General features: G+C 40.1%; 1 protein-coding gene across 5 annotated transcripts in view; it reads left to right on the forward strand.

Moving 5' to 3' along the window:
• Window positions 1-20,333, forward strand: part of LOC143028286 (retinol dehydrogenase 12-like) — a 48,531-nt gene extending 28,198 nt beyond the window's left edge. For all 5 annotated transcript variants that reach the window (XM_076190150.1, XM_076190152.1, XM_076190153.1 and 2 more), the window contains 5 exons: window positions 1,045-1,236; window positions 6,083-6,192; window positions 8,340-8,429; window positions 16,925-17,055; window positions 18,872-20,333. In XM_076190150.1, coding sequence (XP_076046265.1) covers window positions 1,045-1,236; window positions 6,083-6,192; window positions 8,340-8,429; window positions 16,925-17,029 — 497 coding nt within the window. In that variant the 3' untranslated portion in view covers window positions 17,030-17,055; window positions 18,872-20,333. The remainder of the gene's footprint in view (window positions 1-1,044; window positions 1,237-6,082; window positions 6,193-8,339; window positions 8,430-16,924; window positions 17,056-18,871) is intronic.
• The last annotated feature ends 249 nt before the right edge of the window (window positions 20,334-20,582 follow it).

The raw sequence follows: 20,582 nt of genomic DNA on the forward strand, positions 1-20,582 counted from the left end.
TCCAGATCTTCATCCTCTTGTTTTTCTTGTGGGTTCTCTTCTATTCTGCCCTTTGGTTCAATTTTTTATGTGGATTGCTTCAGCCTTGCCTTCACTCATATTTGGCTTTTCTACCATTATATCACTTTTCACAACTAATATATACCCCTCCACCTATTTTATATCCTGTCTCTTCTGCAGGTGTATATATTATTCCCCAACTGTAGATCAGTATTTTTAGGGAGTTTGGCCTCCTCCTAAACACACAATATCAAGTTCATTTATCCTCAAGTAGCCATTTATCTCCAACCTTGCCAATAGTAAATTATCAACCTTAATAGATGCTACTTTAACCTCTTCAGTACAAGTCAAGTACTTGCACGCAGCATTTGCTGCCATATGTACAATGCATCACACTACTCACATTGTAAGATATAAAGTCACTGCTATATTGCTCATTCTCTTTTACTCTGAGTAATGATAAACACAGAAAACATGATCAAACCAGTTCACAGAATCCAGGGGTAACTCGTATACAACTACAAAATAAATATAATCAAGATGCCGATGCTGGCATCCTCTTTTACCCACTTGCACTTCATGATGCCTATGTAGGCATCATTGTATCAAAGAGGTTGTTTTCTTGAAGTATTACCTTTACAATAATGCCTGTTATTATAGAAACCATTTCCTCTCATTCTGATTGACAACTCAATTTTTTTTTTTTTTTTCCCTTGTTTCAGTTTTGGCTTTGGTCCTCTAAGAGCTTCCATGTCTTTGCTCATTCTTCTTCATTAGCATATTTCCTAATCCAAATAGTTCTTAACTTTTCCTCTCATGCTAACTTCCATGACTTGCTGATTGATTTGTTTACAATGGCTTGCAATTTCAGTTTTATTTTTATTGGCCCATGCTGCCTCCCTTATAAAGGGGAAGAAGTCCTTGGTATACAGATATTATTATTATTATTATTATTATTATTTACTATTATTACTATTATTACTATTATTACTACTGTTACTACTGTTACTACTACTACTAATTTTGTTTATTTTTTGTTTAAAGGAATGTTGAAATCATCTGCGCCAAGCCGCATTGTTAATCTTTCATCGTTGATGCATCAATTTTGCAAGAAATTGGATCCAGAAGATCTTAATTTTGAAAAAGAGAGATATTCTCCTAGTGGTGCATATGCCAAATCAAAGCTTTGTAATATTCTCTTCACTGTGGAACTTGCAGAAAAATTGAAAGGAACAGGTAAGATATATTTAGTTTTGAATATATGAAGACTAGAAGACTAAAAATCTTTTGTCATGATACTTGGTCAGTAGAGAAATATTCACTTCAGAGCTTTTACTCTGGTAAAGTTTGAATGAATTTTAAGGGATTTATCAACTTGTTTAAAGTAACCACTTACCTAATTGTAGTATACAGGAAAGGAGCAGTCCTCATTGGGTCTCTTCTATTCTCTAATTTATATCATACCTAGCCTCATTGTAGTTGATTTGCACTTATACCCAGGTCTCTCAATCCAACACTTGCCAACCACTACTTGCGTGGACTTTGGGTCCAGGACATAAAACTTCAATTCCCGAAGTGGGTTTATGTCCTGGGCCCAAATGTCTGCACAAGTGGCAGTTGGCGAGTGTCGGATTAAGAGACCTAAGTGTATATTGAATGTGTTTGAGATGAGGTGTCTGAGAAGTATGATGGGGGTTACTAGGCTAGATAGCGTGAGAAATGAGGAGGTGAGGAGGAGAACAGGGGTGGAAAAGGAGCTGGGAGATGGGGTTGATGAAAGAATATTAGGATGGTTTGGACACATGGAAAGAATGAGTGAAGAAAGACTAGTAAAAGAGGTGTGGAAGGCAGATGTGGAAGGAGTGAACATGAGGGGACGTCCTAGGATGAGGTGGATGGATGGGGTGAAGGGGGCTTTGGGGAAGAGGGGAATGTCTGTTGAGGAAGGACGGGAGAGGACAGAAGACGGGTGAATGGAGAATGGTTGTATATGGATGATGTTGTGATAGCACGAGGTGGAATGGGCGGGTGGATGGGGGGCGAGGTAGTATGTGTGAGCAAAATTTGACGCAGCCCGAAGGGATTTCTCCCCGTCCTCTCATTTTATGCAATGGGGGGACAGAGAGGGGGGGTCGCCGATTTAATGAAGCGGCCTTGCTATGGATGTGCTGTGTCTTGCGACACTGCTTCTGACCCAGGGCAGTGGACAAGGTGCAGGGATGACCCGTCATTCAGGAGGTGCTAAGATAAGAGGGAGGGTGGAGGGGTGTGGAGTGTATTCAGGGATGGAATGGGTGGGAATGATTTTATGCCTTTTTCTTTTTGGCTACCCCCCTTGTAAGGGGGAGAAAGCCTTGGTATATGTATGTAAGTGTATGTATGTATGTAAGTGTATATTATTTAGATTTGAACTCGTATATTGTTTGAGCTTGGGCTATATCATGTTCTAAGCTATTCCACATATTCATGCATCTATATTGAAAACTGTATTTATTCTCATCCTTTAGATGTGTGGTCTTAATTTGTTTCCATAACCTCATAAAGCCGTCCCATCATAATCAGATCTTTTTCTGTCACTGCAAACTATCCCCTTTAGAGACCTGAATACCATAATCATATCACCTCTGTCTTCAATCTTTCAAAGATGGCAGACCCAGTGCCATTAGTCTTTCCTCAAAAGGTTTCAAAAGGTTTATCTGCCAGGCTGGGGACCAGTTTGGTTGCTGCTCTTTGTATTGTCTCGATCTTGCCAATATCCTTCACTCTGTTTGGGGACCATACTACTGACACATATTCCATTCTTGGATGGATGAAGGTTTCAATAAGTTTTTTCATCATCTCTTCATCCAGGGAAAGGTGGAGGGAGTGAACATGAGGGGGCAACCAAGGATGAGATAGATGGATGTGGTAAAAGGGGCATTGAAAAAGAGGGAGATGTCTGTTGAGGAAGGAAGGGAGAAGACTGAAGATACAGGTGAATGGAGAATGGTTGTGTATAGATGATACTGTGATGCATGGAAGGGAATGGGTGGGGGATGGGGGAGTATGTGTGAATGATATTTTGATGCAGCCCAAAAGGATTTCTCCTAGTCTTCTCATTTTATACACAAGGGGACAGAGTAGGGGGGGGGGTCACTGATTAAATGAAGCGGCCTTACTGTGGATGTGCTGTGTCGTGCTACATTGCCTCTGACTCAGGGCAGTGGGTGAGATGCAGGCATAGCCCATCATCCAGGAGGAGCCAAGAAAAGAGGGAGGGAGGAGGATGAATGGGAGTGGAGTATGTGGGGGGTGAAATGGGTGGGAATGGATATATGCTTTTGACTTTGGCCACCTCCATTGTAAGGGGGAAAGAGCCCTTGGTATATGTATCTTCATCCGCATAGTGACACTCCATTAATCTTCTGCAGTAATCCATACATCTCTCCCACAATCTTGCTGATACAGACACTCCTCAACTTACGTTTTAGTTACGTTCCGAACGGCCGAACGTAAGTTGAAAATGAACGCAAGTTGTTACTGTACTATACATCCGTAAATTCTATTACCGTATCTTATAAAACACCCCTAAATCATTAATTATACACATAACTTTGTAAAATAATAACATTAATTTCAAATAAATTAAATTCAAGCAACATAAATTGAGATGGTGGAGGAGGAGGAGGAGGAGGAGGAGGATGAGGCAACGCATGAGGCAATGCATGATTAGTTTGTCGTTTGTACAATGTAAACAATGGATGCAGCGTCATGTGCAAGTATCGTTTGAACTATGGAGAGCGCGTTAAGGGGACCGGCTGGTCAAGAATCGATGAAAATTGGGGGGAAAAAATGAAAAACTGGGAAAAAAAATTCTACATCTGCGTATGGCAATCGACAGTCTGTATGTGGAGTATTTAATCAAAATTCGCCTTATTTTCGTAGTTATGGCAAATAAACCCCCTCCTCCCCCCAACTCGACCCCATCTCGGCCCTATGATACGTATTGGGCACTACAATATATATATTATTGCAATAAATAACAATAATTTGTAATGATTGAGTGCTATTCCTAGTGACTTCTGGCAACTATCTCTGTACCAGAGGTTATATATAGACCCCAGAATGGGTAGATGCCTCAGAAAGCGATAAACAGTAGACAAAAATTGAGTGATATGCTCCACTGCAAGCCACCATCAATCCTTTTGTCATTTGACAAGCTGTTATACTATTTTTGAGATGCCATGTCCTCGCATGCAAACCAAACACCTTCAGGAAGCTAGGAAAAGGCAAGAATTACAAAGTAAGCAAGCTATGACACCCTAATGTAATAACCTGCCTAAAATGCAGGTGGGGACCAGGAGCCAGAAGACAGAGAATTATATGACTGGACATCAACATATATGACTGAATATGAATAAATTTTATTCTAAATATCAACATTCAAGCCTAAAAAGCTAAATAAGGAAATGCCATGATATCCCTTATTTATATTAGTATGTAGGGGTTCAAAGTTAGTGAAAACTTTGACGGCCCGTATCTCAAAACATAAGTTTTATACCTTCAAACTTCTACTCCTCCATAACTTCCTAATCAATTTCAATGAAAATTCACACATGTCTAAATCTGCCTGATTGATGAAATAGAACGTTTTTTTTAATATCTGAAAGGGTTAATTTTTGCCAATTTTTTTTTTTTTTTTTTTTCGTATTTGAAGGGGGACGGGGTAGGAAAAGATATAAAAATTAAAATTCCACAAACTAATTACTTTAACTAAAATTTCTTTCTATCAGTATGAAGGTCTGGATAAGGTCCTTCCACCATATTAATTTCATTCATGTAGAGCAATTATTATAGGAGGAGTAGTCATTTCAAAATTATCATTTTTTTTTTAAAGGGAGATGGGGGGGCAAAACATGAAAGGGTTGCAGATTAGTTTTTTTGGGTTAGGAAAGATGTATATGGTGTCCTTAACTCCTGGCATAAATTTCTGTGCAATAACCCAATTAATAAAGATTTTCATCTTTTGATCAGCCGGTCCCCTTAAACTAAAAAATTCACTCAAATTTTTTTTTACAATTTTTTTTTTTTTTTTTTTTTTTTTTACTGTCGGTTCAAACGTAAAATTGAAAAAACGTAAAACGAATGAACGTAAGTAGAGGAGCGTCTGTATTTCTGTTGGGTGACAGGTTGTCTTTTATCAAGACTTCCAAATCTTTCTTCTCTTTTGCTTTTGTAATGTGTTTACTTTCCAAGGAATGGTTTAAGGATTGTCTTTTGCCACTATTGCCCATTTATAGTACTTTGCATTTTTTGTTATTGAACTTTATTTCCCATTCTTGGCTCCATGCAGAAATAGTGTTTTGATCTTTTTGTAATAGTCCTCCTCATTTTTCACTCTAATCAAGATATTTGCCATCATCTGCAAACATGCTGGCAAAGCTTGTTGTTCCTTCCATCATATCACTGACATAGACATTATTGGTGTAAGCACTGAGTCTTGTGGGACTCTGCTTGTTACTGCTCTCCATCTTGACATCTTATACTTTACTACTGTCCTCGTGTATCTTTTCTCCAAAAAATCTTTCATGCATTCGAGTAGTGTGCCTCTCAGTCCTCCGTGCTCCAATTTCCAAAAGTCAACTTGAGATATTTGATCAAATGCCTTCTCTAGATCAAGGTACACACAGTCCACCTAGCCCTCTCTTTCTTGTAGTGTATCAGTCACTCTCAAGTAAGAGCTTAAAAGGTTTGACACACGACCATCCAGATCTAAAGACAAACATACTGTTTCTTAGAATGCTCATCTTTTCAAAATATTTGGTCCATTGATCTTTCACAATCCTTTCACATAATTTCACTATTGTGCTGGTTAGTATTTACCTAACTATAGTATACAAGAAAGGAGCAATACTCATGGGATCCTGTCTCATACTCTTAAATGATCATACTTAGCTCCTATTCATATATGATTACAACTTGGGCCATACCTCCTTATTCTTTAAATGTCATACTTAGAGACCAATGATAGTTGCTTGCATGTGGTGGCCCTGCAAGATGTAAGAAAATTCTATATTGAAATTTATTCCTTTTAATTCTTCAGGAGTAGTAGCCAGTGCAGTTCATCCTGGTGCTGTATCAACAGAGATATTCGGCAAAGAAGGATCTTTGGTTGGCAGAATGGCTGGAGTTTTGGTATATTTCATGGGAAAGGTAAGGAGTCATTTTGAAATATATGATTATACTGTTAAAAGCAGTCAAGAGTTTTTACAAGAGTAGTAGAGCCTGTGTTAGAATTAGAAATGGAGAGAGTGAGTGGTTTGAGATAAAGGTGGAACTTAACCAGGATGTATTATCGTCTTGGCTGTTCAATTTATACATGGATGGGGTGGTGTGAGAGGTAAATGTAATGGTAATGGGCTGGGGATTGGAGGTGGTTAAAGGAAATAGAGAAAAGTGAGAGATAAGCCAGTTGTTCTTTGCTAATGACTCTGTGCTTGTAGCGGGTTTAAGTTAGTGATGGATTTTGGGAAGATATGCAAAAGAAGGAAGTTGAAGATGAATGTGGGTAAAAGTAAGGTGATGAGATGTATAAGGTGAGATGATGGCAGCAAGTTGGAAGTGAGTATTAAGGGAGAGAGACTGGAAGAAGTGGATAGCTTTAGATACTTGGGTGCAAATGTGATGGGAAAGGAAGGAGTGGAGGTGGGGGTAGAATGTAGATTGAGAGAAGCAAGTAAATGCCTTGGGAGGTTAAAAAGTGTAATGAGAAATAAACATTTGGGAATGGATACGAAGAGGAGATTGTATGAAGGAGTGATTGTGCCAACAGCACTATATGGAGCAGAAACATGGAACATAGAGGAAGAGTTTAAATGTGTGCGAGATGAAATGCCTGAGAAATATGGTAAGGGTTACTAGGATAGAGTGAGAAACAAGGTGAGGAAGAGAGTGGTGTTGGAAAGGGAGTTGAGAGATACAGGTTGATGAAAGAATATTGTGATGGTTTGGACACATTGAAAAAAATGAGTGAAGAAAGATTAGTAAAAGGGGATGTGGATGGCAGAGGTAGAAGGAGTGAACATGAGGGGGCAAACAAGGATGAGATGGATGGATGGGGTAAAAGGGGCATTAGGAAAGAAAGAAATGACTGTTGAGGAAGGACAGGAGAAGACAAGATAAGGATGACTGGAAAAAGGTTGTGTATGGATGATGCTTTGATGCATGAGGTGGAGTGGGTGGGGGATGGGGGGTGAGGGAGTATATGTGAAAAAATGATTTGATGCAGCCCGAAGGGATTTCTCCCTGTCTTCTCCTTTTCTGCATGAGGGGACAGAGAAGGGCGGTCGGTGATTAAATGAAGCGACCTTGCTGTGGACGTGCTTTGTCTTGCGACAGTGCTTCTTACCCAGGGCAGTGGACAAGATGCAGGAATGACCCGTTATCATGGAGGAACCAAGATGAAGTAGTGAGGGGGGTGAGTGGAGTGGATTATATGGGGATGGAATGGGTGGGAGTGGATTTTATGCCTTTGTTTTTTGGCTACCTTCCTTGTAAGGGCGGAAAAATCCTTTGGTAGTGTGTATGTATATTTTGAAATAATATACATATATCAAAGGCTTTTTTCCCCTTATAAGGGAGGTTGCCAAAAAACAAAGGCATAAAAACCACTTCCACCCATTCCATCACTAACATACTCCACTCCCCTCCACCCTCTTCCCTTCCTCTTATCTTGGTACTTCCTGGATGATGGGTCGTCCCTGCATCTCGCACACTGCTCAGGGTCAGAAGCAGTGATGCAAGGCACAGCGCATCCACACCAAGGCCGTTTCATTAAATTTAATTAAATTGGTGACCCTCCCTCTCCATGCACTCGTGCAGAAAAAGAGAAGATGGAGAGAAATCCCTTCAGGCTTCATCAAAATATCATTCAAGCATACTTCCTTACCACCCTATCCTCTACCTGCTCCCTTCCATGCATCACAGCATCATCCATACACAACCATTCTCCACTCACTCCGATCTTCTGTCCTCTCCCTTCCTCAACATACATCCCCCTCTTTCCCAATGTTCCTTTTACCCCATCCATTCATCTCATCCTTGGTCACCCTCTCATGTTCATTACCTCCACCTCTGGCTTCCACACCCTTTTTATTAATATTTTTTCACTCATTCACTGGTAAATATAAGTTACTTTGTCTGGGTAGATGCATGACAAATATGGTCTGTTTAAGACTCCAGTTCTTCCAAGGTCATCTGACACAAGCCAGACCAAAATCTGCAAAGAGTATTACTAAGTCAGAGGGAGGAAGTACTAAAAGACAAGAGCTTAATTTCACATATGATTTTTTTCCCAAAAGAGTGAGAAGGAAGGAGCTCAGACAACAATATTTGCTGCTGTGGATGAGTCTATCGAAGGTCACTCTGGAAAATACTACAAAGACTGTAAGGTAAGTTATGAAGTTGAAAACGAATACTAAACACCTTAACTATAATTGTCAATACATATGTCACTCATGGGTATGGGCAAAGGGTTGAGGGGGGAACATGTCAGCCTGGTCAGCTGTTAACCTCTTCACTCCAGGGCACATCGCACGTCTGGCAGCATTAGCTGCGTGACGTGGGGTGTTGCATCATAATAATCGCATAAAAAGTAAAGTCAGTGCTCAATCATTCGTTCTCTTTCACCCGTGAATTTTGATAACCATAGAAAATGTGATGAAGCCAGTTTAGAGAGAATGGAGGTTACGTAGGTAGGACTACAATAAATATAATCAAGACGCCGACGTCGGCATCATCGCGTACCCACTTGCTCCTCATGACGCCTGCGTAGGCGTCATCGTATGGAAGTAGTTAAAAGAATCTCAACTGCATAAATATACACAACCACATCACTTAATTGCTGACCCCCCTCCTCTGTCTCCTCATGCAGAAAATAGAAAAGACAAGAGAAACCCTTTGGGCTGCATCAAAATAGGATTCACACACGACCACTCCCCACAACCACCTATCCTTTCCCTTGTATCAAAGTATCACCTATACACAGCCATTCTCCTTTCGCCTCTATCTCCTGCCTTCTGCCTTCTTTGCTCAATAGACATTACCCTCTTGCTCAAAGCCTTTTTCTGTATATAGTGTGTACAAAGCCCCTTTCTGTATACTGTGTATACAAAGCCCCTTTCTGTATACTGTGTATACAAAGCCCCTTTCTGTATACTGTGTATACAAAGCCCCTTTCTGTATACTGTGTATACAAAGCCCCTTTCTGTATACTGTGTATACAAAGCCCCTTTCTGTATACTGTGTATACAAAGCCCCTTTCTGTATACTGTGTATACAAAGCCCCTTTCTGTATACTGGTGTATACAAAGCCCCTTTCTGTATACTGTGTATACAAAGCCCCTTTCTGTATACTGTGTATACAAAGCCCCTTTCTGTATACTGTGTATACAAAGCCCCTTTCTGTATACTGTGTATACAAAGCCCCTTTCTGTATACTGTGTATACAAAGCCCCTTTCTGTATACTGTGTATACAAAGCCCCTTTCTGTATACTGTGTATACAAAGCCCCTTTCTGTATACTGTGTATACAAAGCCCCTTTCTGTATACTGTGTATACAAAGCCCCTTCCATGTATACTGTATATATATGTAAAATGTATCAAATTCAACTTTGGTCGACTTACTCGAAAAAACGTAGCTACAGTAAAAATATTACATACATATACCAAAGGCTTTTTCCCCCTTACACAGGGGGTAACCAAAAAGAAAAAGGCATAGCCAGTCCCACCCATTCAATCCTCTACATATTCCACTCCCCTTCACCCTCCTCCCTCCTTCTCATCTTGGCACCTCCTGGATGACGGGTCATCCCTGCATCCTGTCCACTGCTCTGGGTCAGAAGCAGTGTCACAAGACACAGCACATCCACAGCAAGGCCACTTCATAAATTCCATCCCCTCATGCAGAAAAGGAGAAGACGGGGAGAAATCCATTTGGGCTGTGTCAAATTTCTCGTACATACTTCCTCACCCCCCCCCCATCCACTCCCCCTCATGCATCACAGCATCATCTATACACAACCCCTCTCCATTCACCCCTATCTTCTGTCCTCTCCCGTCCTTCCTCAACAGACATTCCTCTCTTTTGTAATGCCCCTTTCACCCCATCCATCCATCTCATCCTAGGACGCCCCCTCATATTCACTCCTTCCACCTCTGCCTTCCACACCTCTTTTACTAATCTTTCTTCACTCATTCTTTCCATGTATCCAAACCATCCTAATACTCTTTCATCAACCCTATCTCCCAACTCCCATTACACCCTTGTTCTCCTCCTCACCTCCTCATTTGTCACTCAATCTAACCTAGTATCCCCTATCATACTTCTAAGACATTTCATCTCGAACTCATTCAAACTCCTCCTCTCTTCCTCTCTTATGTCCCGTGTTTCTGCCCCGTACAGTGCTGTTGGCACAATCACTCCTTCATATAACCTCTTAGCATCCATTCCCAGATGTCTATTTCTCATTACACTTTTTAATCCACTCTCTTCTCTCAATCTACATTCTGCCTCCACCCCCACTCCTCCCTTTCCTGCCACATTTGCACCCAAGTATCTAAAACTATCCACTTCCTCCAGTCTCTTTCCCTTAATGCTCACTTCCAGCCTGCTGTCACTCTCCCCCCTTGTACATCTCATCACCTTACTTTTGCCCACATTTATCTTTAGCTTCCTTCTTTCACACACCTTCTCAAACTCTGTCACTAACTTTCTCAATCCCTCCTCTGCTCATGCTAAAATAACAATAAAAACATGATCACATTAACATGAATGTTAAGATATACACATGAATTATTGTAATGAATTGTGATATATAAAATTTAGAAAAAATTGTATATTGTGATATTAAAACAAGTTGATAGCAAATACAGTGTTTAGGAAGACAGTCAAGCATAAGTACACATAGGAGAGGGTGGTGGATGGAAGGGTGATAGGGCTTTAATGGACTATATAGTGGTAACAAGGAGGAAAGTAGGAAGGGTTTTGGATGTACATGTTCTAAAGGGAGAGAGTGAGGGAATATCAGATAATTTTTTGGCAGAAGGTAAGTTAAAAGTGGAGGATAGATGGAGAAAGAGGAAAAGGACAGAAGGTAAGAGTTGCTTAAAGTTAACTGCTGAAATGAGAAAGAAAAGGAGCAGTAGTACAAGAAGAAGCTGAGAGAAGAGTGGGAGGGAGTGAAGAATAGAGTAGAACTAGGAGTGGAGGAGGAATGGAAATGTTTTAAGGAGGGAGTGACAAGATGTGCAAAGATGGTGTGTGGAACAAGGAGGATGGGAAGAAATAAAGGAAAGGTAGTGAGTGGTGAGATGAGGAAGCAAAGAAGGTTGTAGAAGAAAAGAAAGGAGCATTAAAGGATTGGTTGCAAAATAGAATGAGAGAATCACACGAGATGTACAAAAAAAGAGAAGTAAAGCATAAAATAAAGGAGGCAAAGAGGAGAACAGATGTGAAATGGGGCAAGAGTAAGACAGAAAATTTTGGAAGTAATAAAAAGATATTTTGGAAAAATTAAGAGAGGAAGAGGAGGCAAATCATGTAGAGAAGAAAAGGTAAAAGGTGCAGATGGAGAGATGATAATGGAAGAGACTGCAGTAAGAGGAAGATGGGCAGAGTATTTTAGGGAGTTGCTAAATGTGAAGGAGGAAAGGGAGGGAAAGGCACCGTATATACTCGTCTATAGGTCGATCTCGTGTTAAGGTCGGCCCCCCATTTTGGCCAAAAAATCTGGAATTTTCCATATACCTCACGTACAGGTCGAGTGGCTTGTTTTTGTTTTGGTGCTGTGAGCATTCCACTGTCTAAATGCTTTGAAGTGACATGGCTTGACTGGTATAGCAATTTATTGTTTTTTTCACTTCATTAATTCTGATGTATTTTGGTTTGTTTTTTTCAAGTTCACTGGTTTTAATATTTAATAAGTTTCACTGAAGTTGCCATTTCAGCAGAGTGAAAAACTTGAACAGGTTACCAAGTAATGTATGGTATACGGAATAAACTGGCTAGGCGTGTTTCGTTAGAAACAATTTTAACCAACAGTGTCTCAGAGTAGTCTTGTAATCTCAACTGTGCGGATGATCAGGCTAATGATAATGTGGAGGAGGAAGATGATGTTGATGTTCCTATGGCTGATAAAGTTTATCTGTATGATGATACTCTACACAGAAGCGAGTGGGAGGAACTGTTTGGTGGTGAAGATGACGACAGCAAGGAAAATGATTTTGGTGGATTTTAGTTAAAATGTTTAGGATTATACCATGTGTCACTGTAACAGTAACAAGTTGGCAATACTGAACAGTTTGTTTTCATGATGGTGAGATCCATGCATTGTTTTGGTAATGGTAACAATAATATATACTATATAGAAAGCTAAATTTGGGTAAATTTTTAGTTTCGACCATGGGCACAATATAGCAATAAAGAATTAATTATTAATTTTGTAAATTATAATGTATCAACGTAATATGCAATTTTGTGAGCGGAAATAAAAAACAAAGGTGCTAAAACAGATTTCGTAAGTAACGAAGTCGTGTCAGACGAATGGTATGCCATGTTTGTTATGATGCCGACGTCGAAGAAATGAAAGGATGATAAATTTGTCTAACCTAAATTAACCTAACCTAACCTAACCTAACCTAACCTAACCTGTGTTTAATAAATCATTACCTGCAAATTAAATGTCATCCGGCTAGTCCTCTTTGTCGTCGTCGTGAGAGACGTTGGCAGGCTTTTCAACCACTCTCTCAGCTTGCGTGGTATACAAAGTTCTTGCAGTTTGAAGGAATGCATGTATCTCTGCTCCATAACATTCCTTCAAGAAAATGTACCTGGCGAGGTACTGTCGGAAGTACTGAGGCCGTCAATTGACAGACGACAAGATGGCATCCCGATCCTATGATACTAACTTCGTTCATTAGCATATTTGCTTGTAGCAAGGTATTTTTTATTTTCACTTCCGCCCACAAAATTGCATATTACGTTAATACATTTTAATTTACAAAATTAATAATTAATTTTCTATTGCTATATTGCGCCCATGGTCGAAACTAAAAAAAATACCTAAATTTGAGAATATCACAGCATTTTATTATTTTTTAAACAACTATGGGTACTATAATAGTATACATGATATAATAAGCTTGCCTGTGCTAAGAATTTTAACAAACGGGTAAAACCACAGTATGGGGTTACCGTATCTAGAAGGAATTTCACATGTTTTGGTACGTACCGTGTATTTTATGTCCCCATTGTTTACTGGTAGTAACTAGTAGATAAATATTTTGATTTCTGAACCTAAAGAAAAGGTAAGAGTTCTTCCTAGCCTTTCTTGTCATGTCTGGATTTCAACCTAACAAATTACTTGGGTATAGATCGACCCCTAGGTTTTGACCTAAAAAAAATTCCTTAAGATTTCGACCTATAGACGAGTATATACGGTAGTTGTAGTGGGAAGCACTAAGAAAATGACAGTGATGAATGAGAAAAATAGAGGAGAAATAAGGAAAGATAAAGTGAAAGCAGTTAGTAAAATGATGAGAGGTAAGGCACCTGGGTTGGATGAATCTCATGCAGTGTCAAAAAAAGGGAGGTACAGTGATGGTGAAATGGCAGGTGAGGTTGTTAAATGTTTGTCTGAAAGAGGATAGAATGCTGGAAGAATGCCTGTATAGTTCCGCTTTACAAGGGAAAAGGGGACAAATGTAAGTGTAGTAGTTTGAGAGGGACCAGTTTGTTGAGTGTAGTTGGGAAGGCTTATGGGAGGGTTTTAATTGAGAGGATTAGTAGAGGAAAAGAGGGAGTATTTGGTGAGAAACAGTATGGGTTTAGGACAGGTAGAAGTTGCGTGAATCAGATATTTGTGGTTGGCAGGTAATTGAAAAAACTTTAGGAAAAATGTAGGGACGTTTTTTGGGCCTTTATTGATTTGGAAAAGGCTTATGACAGTGTAGATAGGAAGGCACTGTGGGATAGGAGGAAAGCTGTTAAGAGCAGTCAAGAGTTTTTACAAGAGTAGTAGAGCCTATGCTAGAATTAGAAATGAAGAGAGTGAGTGGTTTGAGGTAAGGATGGGACTTCACCAGGGATGTCTTATGTCACCTTGGCTGTTCAACTTGTACATGGATGGGGTGGTGTGAGAGGTAATGCAAGGGTAAGGGGCCAGGGATTAGAGATGGTTAAAGAAAATGGAGAAAAATGTTTGCTGACAACAGTGCTCTTGTAGCAGGATCAGAGGAGGGATTAAGGAAGTTGATGACAGAGTTTGGGAAGGTGTGCGAAAGAAGGAAGTTAAAGATAAACACTGGTAGATATAAAGTGATGAGATTAACAAGGGGAGAGGATGGAAGCAAATTGGAAGTGATTATTAAAGGAGAGAGACTGGAGGAAGTGAATAGCTTTAGATACTTGGGTGTGAATTTGGCAGGAAAGGGAGGAGTGGAGGTAGAGGTAGAATGTAGATTGAGAGAAGCTCGTAAATGCCTTGGTCCATAACTAGGTTGGGTGCAAAAAATATATATATAATAATGATGAATAAATAGATTAACAAATAAAAATTATAGTAATATAAATAATAAGTACCATAAATAAATAAATAGGTAAAATTGAATAATAAAATAGATAAATAGTAAATTGACAGATAAATAATAAATGATAATCAAGGAAATAATGAACAGACAAATAATAACAAACAAATAGATAATATAAAATAAATGGCAGGCATTACAGCATCTTGCTTAGATACTTATCTAAACAAATCTTAAAGCTTTGAACTGAACTACATTGCACTGCCTCTATTCTCTCTCTCCCTCTGTCTTTCTCCCTCTATCTCTCTCTCCCTCTGTCTTTCTCCCTCTATCTCTCTCTCTCTGCCTATCTGTCTCTACCTTTCTCTTTCTCTCTGTCTCTCTCTCTCTCTGTCTCTTGCTCTCTTTCTCCCTCTGTCTCTTGCTCTTTCTCTTTCTCTCTCTGTCTCTTGCTCTTTCTCTTTCTCTCTGTCTTGCTCTCTCTTGCTCTCTCCTCTCTCTTGCTCTCTCCTATCTCTCTCTTGCTCTCTCCTATCTCTCTCTTGCTCTCTCCTCTCTCCTCTCTCTTGCTCTCTCCTCTCTCCTCTCTCTTGCTCTCTCCTCTCTCCTCTCTCTTGCTCTCTCCTCTCTCCTCTCTCTTGCTCTCTCCTCTCTCCTCTCTCTTGCTCTCTCCTCTCTCCTCTCTCTTGCTCTCTCCTCTCTCCTCCTCCTCTCTCTCTTCTCATCTCTTGCTCTCTCCTCTCTCCTCTCTCTCTTGCTCTCTCCTCTCTCCTCTCTCTTGCTCTCTCTCTCTCTCTCTTGCTCTCTTGCTCTCTCTCTCTCTTGCTCTCTCCTCTCTCTCTCTTGCTCTCTCTCTTGCTCTCTCCTCTCTCTCTCTTGCTCTCTCTCTCTCTCTCTTGCTCTCTCTCTCTCTCTTGCTCTCTTTCTCTCTCTCTCTTGCTCTCTTTCTCTTGTCCTCTCTCTCTCTTGCTCTCTTTCTCTTGTCCTCTCTCTCTCTTGCTCTCTTTCTCTTGCCCTCTCTCTCTCTCTCTCTCTCTCTCTCTCTCTCTCTCTCTCTCTCTCTCTCTCTCTTGCTCTCTCTCTCTCTCTCTCTTGCTCTCTCTCTTGCTCTCTCTCTCTCTCTTGCTCTCTCTCTCTCTCTTGCTCTCTCTCTCTCTTGCTCTCTCTCTCTCTCGCCCTCTCTCTCTCTCTCTCTCCCCCTCCTGCTCTCTCTTGCTCTCTCTTGCTCTCTCTTGCTCTCTCTTGCTCTCTCTTGCTCTCTCTTGCTCTCTCTTGCTCTCTCTTGCTCTCTATCTCTTTTGCTTTCAATCTCTCTTGCTCTCTCTTGCTATCTACACCTCTCTCTTGCTCTCTCTCTCTCTCTCTCTCTCTCTCTCTCTCTCTCTCTCTCTCTCTCCTCTCTCTCTTGCTCTCTCTCTCTCTCTCCCTCTCTCTCTCCTCTCTCTCTCTCCTCTCTCTCTCTTGCTCTCTCTCTCTTTCTCTCTCTCTCTCTCTCTCTCTCTCTCTCTCTCTCATGGTTATCAAGATTGAGCAGTGTTGGTTGTCTCAATTGAGCCGTGTTACTGTTGACTTCTAGGGTGAAGCTGCTATTCTGTTATTTCTAAGCCATTGTTCTAGTCCATTCAAGTAGGCTTGGGTGCAGAGTGAGCTGGAGAATAATGTATAGACTTAGGCAACAATCTGCTCCTTGAGAGAGGTCTACTGGCAACATACAAAGGTGGTGCCATTTTCACTTGTAAACAGGAAAGAGTGAAAGATACACATGTAATGGAGATGTAGACGGGGAGTCGGAAGAGGGTGGTGAATGTGATCTTCAAAATTAGAAAGGTGAAGGAAAAATTGCTTAAGAAATTGCCTATATTAGAACTTACTAAGCACTAATTCACCTCATATTAGATTAAGTAATATTGGTGTGATCTTTGCACAAAATAATGAATATAAGTAGGATTGAAAGAAACAAAGTAGCAACCAAATTGATCACCACCTGGCAAACAAACAACTCGAGGAAAGGTAAGTATTGCACTTTCCACAATTAAGAGGTAAAATAGAGGTGACATTATTGTAGTGTTCAGATCAGTGAAAAGAGTGGACAAAAATGACAGAAATCTCTTGGTTTGTAATGGGAAGATATTACAACGTCATGGGAAAGATTGAAAAACTATATGCTTAAAGGATGTCAATAAAAAAAAGTGGTACATATACATCACTTCATGGAATAGCCTAAAGAAGACAGTCTAATATAAACCCATAAACAAATTTAAAGTCGTGTTTGATTAATGAAGAAAAGTTGAAACCACATGAGCACTGCTTCTTTCCTTTACAGTTAAATAAATGCTTTGACAAAAATAAATATCTTTGCAGGAGACAAAATGTTCTGATCTGGCTAGTCATCGAGGATTTGCTAAGAAGTTGTGGGAAGCAAGTGAACTGGATGTGAAACTGGAACCTCATGAAACTTGTTTATAGGTCATCTTTAAAAACAAAAGCTAAAGGTAAAGTGGATAGTCATCATATGTTAACATTTTCCATAATTTTGACTATCATGTAAATATAGACAGGGTTGTATGGTTTAATGGATATGTTTTATAAAATGTAATAGAGAATATTGCAGCCATTCACTACCATTTTTACATACATCATACATACATATACCAAGGGTTTTTCCCCCTTACAAGGGAGGTAGCCAAAAAGGAAAAGGCATAAAATCATTCCCACCCATTCCATCCCTGAATACACTCCACACCCCTCCACCCTCACTCTCATCTTAGCACTACCTTTTTTAGGATGAAGAAATACCCATTCATTCCGTGTTTTATGTTCACAATACCATTCAGTAATGGAAGGTGTTTTTTAATCAAACTGCTCTCCAAGATGTGCCCCAAATCTCTTGCAGGAAAAGGATTAAGAATGAATATTATATAAATGATCATTTAAAATTAATTGATGTAGAAAATTGTACAAATTAATTGAACCATTCATTTTCACATTTGTTTTTCAGCTATGTATCAGAAAAAAAAATGCATTTTTTTAACTTTGTATATATGTATGTTTACTCCAGAAAACCATGGATTAAGAAAATAATGATAATGATAAATAAATGAAATAAAGTGAAATTAAAAGGCTAAATCTTTCCATTAGAAAGGTACCACAGAATTCTAGGTCTCACATATGATACTTATAAAACCTTCAGCCCATGCATCAAAGATGAAAATGAACAAGAAAATAAATATATTAGAATTCATTGTGACCTTGGGCTTCATACAACATAATGAAATTCTAATTACAATCTTCAAACTACTCATAAAAACCTCTCAACTATGTTTTGGGCCATGGGTTCCAAGTAAAACAAGCTCAAGATGGGATCTGTGACAATTGCCTGCAAATCAGTCTCCAAATTGAACCCAATATTTGACCAATTTAATATATTTTTCTTCTAAATTGTTCCACACGAGCTGACATCCAGGAACTATTCCTCTCCTCTTTGCAAATTGTATACAATCAGTACCTTAAGTATTTTAGTAACACCCTTAGGGGGACCAGAGTCACAAATCATTCTCTCATACTTTTGGAAATTTAAACTCGCTCACAGAGGAATACTAAGCCACTGTTTACTATTATTCCTCTATTTTGCTACCTGGAAAGGGAGAGGGCAAGAGACAGGTGTGAGTGGGCAGTGGTTGTCAATGATGAATATATTGACATGACTTAAACAGATTACTCCTTGTCTTCCCTAATTTCTTGCGAGTGGACAATGAGGGAGGACCACCATGTAATGAAGGAGTCAGGGTAGACCAGCTTTGGCTGTTGCACCCTCCTGTGGAGATGATGTCTTGCTACTCTGCTTCTGACCCAGGCAGTGGGTGGGAGGCAGAGAAGGCCCTGTATCCACAAGGTGCTAAGATGAAAGGGAAAACAAACTGTCCAGGTGAAATCCACTGAAACTGTGAACAACAAGATCATATGTTTGGAATTGGGAATTGATTTATCAGACAGAACTCTTGAATTGCTGAACTGGAGCAACATAGAACTAATACTAAATACTAGCCTCTTGGCTAGTGCAGCAGTAGCGCACTGGCCTCGTATTCACAAGGGAAGCAGATCGAACCCCGCCCGGGCCTGTGAGCTTAAGCTGTTTACTGGGGAGGTTACTGCCGTGAGGCTGTGTACCACGGTGGGGGATTGAGGCTTGCCTTGGCTGACGTTCTGAGGAGAGTCTTCGAGACTGATATTGGAACTAAAACCTGGCAACTTTAACAAGCCTACTATGAATATCAGTTTGAATTAATCATATTTTGTTTTCCTTTTCAGGAAATCCTGCATACTACAAATCAATGGAAAGTCAACAGTGCAAACAAGGATACAGAAGCAGGTTGATGTATTTTAAAGAAAAAGAATAGTACATACATATACCAAGGGCTTTTTCCCACTTACAAGGGAGGTAACCAAAGTCAAAAGCCATAATTCCACTGCCATCAATTTCTTCACCACCCATTCCAATCCTATTCACCATCCCTCCCTCCCTCTCATCTTGGCTCCTCCTGGATGACAGGTCATCCCTACATCCCACCCATCACCCTGGGTCAGAAGCAATGCAGCAAGACACAGCACATACACAGCAAGGCTGCCACACTCAATCAGGAACTCTCCTCCATCCCCTCACGCAGTAACATTGAAGAGTGGGCTGCGTCAAAATATCATTCATTCATAACCACTCATTAACCCCCTGTATCCCCCACCCACTCCCCTCCATGCATCACAGAGTAATCCATACACAACCATTCTCCACTCACCCCTATCTTCTGACTTTTACCTTCCTTCCTCAAAAGACATTCCCTCTTGCTCAATGCCACCTTTACCCCATCCATCCATCTCGTCTTCAGTCATCCCCTCATGTTCACTCCATCCATCTTTACCTTCCACATTTCTTTTACTAATCTTTCTTCACTCATTATTTCCATGTGTCAAACCATCCCAATACTATTTCATCAACCCTATCTCCCATCTCCTTTTCCACCCTTTTCCTCCTCATCTTGTTTCTCACTCTATCCAAACTTGTAACCCCTACCATACTTCTCAGACATTTCGTCTCAGACACACTTAAGCTCTTCTTCTCTGATGTTCCATGTCTGCCCCATACATTGTTATTGGCACAACCACCCTTTCATACAATCTCCTCTTAGCATCCATTCCCAAATGTCCATTTCTCATTACACTTTAATCCCCCAAGGCACTTACTTCTTTCAGTCTACAGTCTACCTCCACTTCTACTCTTCCCTTTCCCACCACATGCAACACCAAATATCTAAAGGTATCCACTTCCTCCAGCATATCTCCTTCAATACTCGCTTCCAAATTGTTGCCATCCTCACCCCTTGTACATCTCATCACCTTATTACTACCTTTAACTTTCTCCTTGTACACCTTCCCAAACTCTACCAATAACTTTCTAAACCCTTAAGATATGATGGTGCTTATGAAGGCATCATGAGGAGCAAGTGGGTATATGAGGATGCCAGTGTCAGTGTCCTGATTGTTTATTTTGTAGTAGCTGAGTGATCCCCATATTCTTTGAACAGGTTTGATCTCGTTTTCTGTGGTTATATTTATTCATGGTGAAAGAAAAAGCATAACAGTAGTAACTATATTCTATAATGTGTGTATTTGATTGAAAGGATTAGGAGAGGAACAGAGGGAGTAATTGGTGAGGAGCAGTGTTGGTTTTGGACAGGCAGGGGTTGCATGGATCAGATTTTTGTGGCAAGGCAGATATGTGAGGAAGCTTTAGGAAAAGGTAAGGATGTTTTTTGGGCCTTTATGGATTTAGAAAAGGCTTATGACAGGGTAGTCAGGAAGGCACTGGGAGATATTACAGATACAGGAGTCCCTCAAATAACGCGGGGGTTAGGTTCCTGAAATTACCGTGTATGACCAAATCCGCGTATGCTGACTTTCCATATTAAATACTGAGAACCATATGTGTGTGTGTGTGTGTGCGTGCATGTGCGTGTATGTGGTGTAT

The sequence above is a fragment of the Oratosquilla oratoria genome, chromosome 9 (genome assembly GCF_046742065.1).
Source record: "Oratosquilla oratoria isolate Oo_2021 chromosome 9, ASM4674206v1, whole genome shotgun sequence".
In the NCBI taxonomy this organism is placed as follows: Eukaryota; Metazoa; Arthropoda; class Malacostraca; order Stomatopoda; family Squillidae; genus Oratosquilla; species Oratosquilla oratoria.